Below are 6,430 nucleotides of genomic sequence, written 5' to 3' on the forward strand. Positions count from 1 at the left end.
AATGTCAGTTTATCATGTGTACCAAGTAAGTAATGATGTCTGATGTTCACTTTAGGAGGTGCCCCCGGAGGAACCAGAAGTGAAGACTCCTCCCAGACAGGTGCCCCCTCATTGTATGCTGGGCATGTGTCACTCACGTCACTCACGGCATGACTTAAAACACGGCTAACTCTCACTGTCGTACTGAGTTAGTAGGCTCTGTCATATTAACAAACAGATCATCCTGTCTCATCTCGTAGTATAGGAAATCATGTAAGAGTCTGCTTAAATGCATTTTATTTCCTCTAATATAGAACCTCAGATATAACAGATCTCTCACGTTTCATTTGATGTCTGCTGTGTCATTACATGAACCTTTCCTGTTCATAACTGACATTGAATTAGATTAGAATGGTTAAAGCTTGTACTTGAGTAATTCTACTGATGTTTCTAGGTATGTTGCACAAAGTTGTCAATAATTTATAATCCATATTCTCTCCTTGCCATGAATTGGTCGTTTCTCACCTTGTCATTGGACATTATTTCTTTCCTTGTCTTTCCCTTAATCTAACTTGCACATTCTCTCCTCAACTGTCATTTTGCATATGAATAAATAGTCCTCATCTGCATGAGAATATTCAGATCATCATATGGAGATTGAATCCTCCATCTACCATTTCATTAACATCAACAATACAGCTGAAGCATGAACTGAAAAATGTATATAATGTTTATAATGATAAAATGCTACACATGTATGAAAGAACAAAACGAGAAGTGTAAAAAGTTACTTTATAATTGATGACTTTTATCATGTACCAGTATATTACTATTATTTGTTGTGTGTGACGTTGACCTTGTGAGGACTTGCCTTTCAGAAAGGAGGCGTGGGGATGGGCTGGGCACTGCCCGGGATGAATGAGTTAAAGGACCGAAAAGCTAAGGTCAGCTAGCATGTTACAGCATGGACTTATCAAAGCATAACTGTTAATTGAGAGTCCCTTAGTACACAGAGGTGTCATCTCAGTTCATATTGACCACCAAGAATGGGATATGTCACCAAAGTTTACATGTACATGTACTACTAAGCATCAGAGATGTGTTATAGGAGATTTATTGTCACTTGTGGCATTGTTAGTAGAAACATATAACATTAGTAGCTGCTCTGTTTTACTTGATAGTTATACCTCTAAAGTCTTATATGGGGGCTTTAGAATTGAAGGTAACCTGCATCCAATAGCAAAATGATTCACATTCCTAAATTGGCACTCAGTTTTTTCTTTTGTTGATTTGTAAAAAAAAAATGTTGAACAGCTCATTTTTAGTTTCTAAACAATGTAAACACCCTAAAGTAAAGGTGTAACTGTTTGTTGATGATAATTTGCATTTTGTTTTATGTTGTATGACTGCTTTAACATTTGGTAGAATTTCATCGTAATTAATCATTGATACTAATTAACCACCAAATTAAGGATCGTCCTTTACTTCAGCCCGAGGAGCCCCCAGCTACCACCTCCTCACCTTCATCCTCTTCTTCTGATGAAGACGTATCCCATCATGCCATTCTCGACGATGACCTGGATGAGGTTTGACTACCAGCGATTGGCTGATTGCATGTCCCTCTCTTCCTTTCATGGCCTCATTTCTCCTCTATATTTCATTCATATTTTTTCTACTTTTACAATGTATGTGTCAGATGTCTGTATTTATTTTTTTTTTTTCCGAATGTTTTGCTTTGAATGTTTTATGGTTATGAAAAAGATATGTATAAATTCATTTTTCTTGTATTTGAATTGTTACAATAAGTTATTTGTAAGACTTAATTTTTGCAAGGTTTTGTAAATTGGTACAGAATTTACATGGAACATTAGTTGTTTCTAAGTTGCTTATCTGCTTTATAGCCAATTATTTTACAATGATTATCAGTTTAATCTTATCAGGTAAACTGTAAACAGGAAATAACAGAATTTGTAAAACTATACAATATAGTCCTAATATAAACCACAATTTTATATGACAGATAGCAAAGTATTATAATGAAACTGTATTTAGTTGACTAACTATGAAACTTTACAGGATATCTCAGTCTTGCTTTCACAGCATGTGCGATTCTGTTGCTTTACATGTAATTTTATTCTATTGATGATTTTTATCTTTCTGAGCTTTGTGACTTGTTGTTGAGCCCGTTCTGAATGTCATGTGTTTTGTCGTTACAACAGGGTGGTCTGGGATTGGACGGAACTCACCCGGACTACAGCGACAAGTCCATAGACAGGAAAATGCAGTTTATTGCTGTCACCCCTCCCACCACCGTAAGTAGATAAGATAGTACAAGATTAACACTGACTGTATAGTTATAAAGAAAAGACACAGTCTGGCTTTAAATCTAAGTTTTCTAAGAATTTCTATACTAAAAAGGATCTTCATTTACAATATCATGATGATCATAATAAAAATTGTTTAGAAAATGAGGTATAATGCAAGATAAACTCAATTTGTGAATGGCTGAAACATGGAAAGTAAGTTGTAAATGTAATTTATAGTTGGATTATATACATTTACTAATTTATTATGATTAGGAGGTGCGTGACCGCCAGAAGGGAGACCACCTGATGCCTTTCTTTGAACCCGTGGGATCCACATCTGATGGGGAAGGGGAGGGAACTCTAGGGAAGAAGAAGCCCCCGCCTGTGGCCCCTAAGAAGTACAGGAACAGCACAGACGATAGCCTGTCAGACATGGTAAGTAGTGTGTGAGACTGCATGGACAGATTATGTAAAGCACTGAGACTGGTTCACTGATGTACTGGGTATGTCCATGCTGTGTATATATGATATGTGTATACATCCTACTGGTGGTTATGTAGTCAGGGATCATTTTCCCATTTAGCCCCCGACAGTGACCACAGAAAGAATGAGGTATGACCCCAACATGGACGACCGGCCGATTCCCACCACCAACGTCCCGATTGTCAAAACACAGACCCGGACGGTGACCTACGAGAAGGACGGGGTGCCGCTGGAGATTGAGGACGGGATCCTCATCAGCTCCCAGTCTCACTCCACCAGAACTCAGACCATTGAGACCACTACAGTGAGTGTAACTTTAGCCCTGGCTCTGCTTTCAGTCCGGGGGGCAGCAGTGTGTGTTCTCAGCATGTGACATTCTGCATGGTATTCTGTGTAGCCATCAGTCCCCCTCCCTCATAATTACAGTTCTTAACAAAAGCAGTCTTTATTTTTCTTTTTCTCTCTTTTGTTCTGTTTCAGATTTGTACATCTAGGTAGTCCCTGCTTTAGATTTTATTTGGTTATTAATATTTCGCTTTGATCTTGTATTTTTATATTTAAATATCTTTAATATTTGATATATTTAAACATCTCATGAAAAAAGCGTACATTTAATAAAAGCAATTCAAGCCAACTGAAAGCAAAATGAAGCAGCCCATTTTGTCAGTCTGTCCATTATCCTAATTGTTTGTGGAGATTTGTATCAGGAGCACATTAGAAGCATGTACTGTTTCACCCTGAATAAAATCACAGCATGGCAGAGTAATAGGTAGCTAAATAATTAGTCCTGTACTCAGTACATGTGCACTCAATTAGTCCTGTACTCAGTACATGTGCACTCTCTTCACTGTGGAGTACTCAGTGTTTTTTCATACTGTGTCTGATTAACTTCAAGATTTCATATAACAGTGCTAGAAATAATTAATATATGTATTATAAAATGTATCATTTTAATCATATACTAATCTTCGCTTTTGAATTAAAATTGTATTCTGCAACATTAACATTTAAAATTTAAAAAAAAAATGAGATTGTTTCCTAGGATCACAATTACCAGTATTTGATGTAGATGTTTTTTGTTTTCAGTACAAGACAGAGAGAGACGGTAAAACTGAAACCCGAGTGGAGAAAAAGGTTGTGATTTCTCAGGAAGAAAACGGGGATGATATTGACCACGACGCAGTAAGTTCATCAAAGGCTATGAAAGAAAACAAAGGAAATAAATTACCTCTTAATTCTCCCCTTCCCAAATAATTCTTAACAGCTCTCTAGGAACAAAAGCTGATTGATTAATCTCGTAGTAATTTCTTAGGGATTATAACTTGATATTTCTGTTCATCATGCCCTTTTTGTAAATCTCTCGTACTAATACTCATACTCCTGTTGTATTAACTTTAACTATTTTATGACAGCTGCTAGCGGAGGCCATTAAGTCGGTGACGGAGATGAACCCTGACCTGTCCGTGGAGAGGATTGAGTGTATGAGGCAGATGGAGGAAGTGGACGGAAGGTACTAGGTAAGTCAATCACATTGTATTCTTGTCTTAAAGGTACAACTTAAAAAATCAAAGTCTCTTTTATTAAAGGTGATTTAAATGCCCTCTGTTTCATAAAAAGTTTTAGTGAAATCAAGCACACTTTATTTTGTTAAGAGTACTAGTTAAATCAAACAAGTTTTATTTTATTAAAGGTACTAAATAAGTTGAATATGTCTGTGCATGTAGGATGCTTCACAGAAAATAATGTATCTTAAATAGCTTACCTTCATTATGTAGCTTAGATCTTGAAGTTAACCTCTGACCTATACATTGTAGGTTAGATTTTTATGTTAGAAATAATGTATCTTAAATAGCTTACCTTCATTATGTAGCTTAGATTTTGAAGGTAACCTCTGACCAATACATTGTAGGTTAGATTTTTATGTTAACCTATGACCTTCTTGTTGTAGGTTAGATTTCGGTGTTCGTTAACCTCTGTACAGGTATAGCCAGTTATCAGTGCCTATTACGTCTCCAGTCCTCTCCTGCCTGCCTTTGCGTCTCCTTTTTTGCTTTTGAAGGACGATAAAGACAGCGGACCCACTGGTCACTTTGACAGACTATAGGAAATATTGCAATAAATTAACGTGTATGTGGCATAAAAATCATGTTTCATGTGTCATATTTAATTTGTTTCATCTGACATTATATAAAGAGACTTTCTGCCAGCAGATAATTTTAAGGTCGTGTGTCTCTGACCTTTTTGTACTGAAGTCGGTTGCCATGTGATGGGATCAGATTGTCACACCTTACATCTCCCGGGCTGAGAGATTATAATGGCAGCTATAGGGACTCCATTTCTAATTTGATGTTTAATCTCATTGGCATTTTAAGTCATGTTTTAATGGATGCAGAGAAAATGTTTTTGCAAAATGCTACATAGCTAGATAAGGTTTGTTAAGATTTTTTTTTTATTTGCTGAATGCTTTATTTATATAAATGATATGACTCTCTGACACTGTTTATCTTAAAAAGATTATACTTTTATGAAGACAGATTATGTGTCTGTGCAAGGTTGTCCAATTTTATTGCTTATGTTGCTATTTTTAAGTCCAGACTGTAGAGCTGCAGTCCGATCAGAGACTTCTGCTTTTTAAGTCCTAGACTAAAATTTTATGTAGATCATCTTTTTATACATGTATAGAGATAAAATTCATTTCAATAAATCAACATTTTTAATTATGTCTTGTGTGTTTCATATATGCATTAACCTAATGTTAAAGCACAGGGTTTAACATATTTAACTTTCTCTTCATGAATAAAAAAATCCCCATTGTTATCATTATGTTATTGGGGATTTTATAAATTTTTAAAGAGAAAAATTAAAAATGTCAAGCGCCTGTGTGTTAGAGATGCATGTAGTCAATTCTCTAATCTGTTTCTGTTGTTAAGTATTCCTCTTCTTAAAAGTCAGCCAGTCTTGCATCTCTGTAAATCAAGAGGATTCAATTTTGCAAGGGGAGATAATAATGAGTAAAAAATTGAATAGTTGGGGGATCAAAAAAAAAAAGAGGATGAATTTCAAAGTTATTATTAGTCATATTGGGACAGAAAAATCTACAGGTAATGTAGATTTAAATGGGCGTAGACATAAATTTAAAATTAGCAAACTTTCCTTACTTATGCAGAAATATACCTTCATCACCTGTAAACGGAGTTTATATATCTCAGTTGATTTGTTACTCAAGAGCTCAACATATGAAGAAATTCTAAAACGAGGTAAATTATTGACAAGCAAGTTGATGAAACAAGAATATCAGCAGTCTCGTTTAAAGTCATCATTTCATAAATTCTAAGGTCGATACAATGACCTTAACAGCAAATACAATAAGTCAAATGCTGACTGATGTTTTTCATGCTATTGACGACGAATGTTTTCAATATTTCCCAATCATGACAAGGGGCACACGGCGGGTGTGACCTGTCGGCAGGGGATGTTCACTCCTCCCTGGCACCTGATTCCACCTCTGATGTGTTGGAGGTCCGTGTTTGCTCTGCTCCTGTTTTGTATTGTTTTACGAACTTTTAAATTGAATACTGTTCATTATCTCCATACCATTCCTTAATCCTCATTCAAACTACTAGCAAGTACAGTTTGAAAAAAAAAATAGATTTCCATTCATA

The 6,430-nt window shown here is 35.7% G+C and overlaps 1 protein-coding gene across 9 annotated transcripts in view; it reads left to right on the plus strand.

Moving 5' to 3' along the window:
* The window catches only part of LOC134245219 (band 4.1-like protein 3), a 39,686-nt gene extending 34,856 nt beyond the window's left edge, over positions 1 to 4,830 (plus strand). For 7 of the 9 annotated variants that reach the window (XM_062727486.1, XM_062727492.1, XM_062727489.1 and 4 more), the window contains 8 exons: positions 56 to 100; positions 858 to 923; positions 2,196 to 2,291; positions 2,559 to 2,720; positions 2,869 to 3,072; positions 3,855 to 3,950; positions 4,181 to 4,285; positions 4,717 to 4,830. In XM_062727486.1, coding sequence (XP_062583470.1) covers positions 56 to 100; positions 858 to 923; positions 2,196 to 2,291; positions 2,559 to 2,720; positions 2,869 to 3,072; positions 3,855 to 3,950; positions 4,181 to 4,285 — 774 coding nt within the window. In that variant the 3' untranslated portion in view covers positions 4,717 to 4,830. Of the gene's footprint in view, positions 1 to 55; positions 101 to 857; positions 924 to 1,469; positions 1,696 to 2,195; positions 2,292 to 2,558; positions 2,721 to 2,868; positions 3,073 to 3,854; positions 3,951 to 4,180; positions 4,286 to 4,716 lie in introns of those variants that run through there. The other 2 variants (XM_062727491.1, XM_062727493.1) reach the window with 2 other exon arrangements.
* The last annotated feature ends 1,600 nt before the right edge of the window (positions 4,831 to 6,430 follow it).

This window comes from Saccostrea cucullata, unplaced genomic scaffold (genome assembly GCF_032062105.1).
Source record: "Saccostrea cucullata isolate Sc308-1 unplaced genomic scaffold, CSIRO_AGI_Scuc_v1 ctg2117, whole genome shotgun sequence".
Classification (NCBI taxonomy): domain Eukaryota; kingdom Metazoa; phylum Mollusca; class Bivalvia; order Ostreida; family Ostreidae; genus Saccostrea; species Saccostrea cuccullata.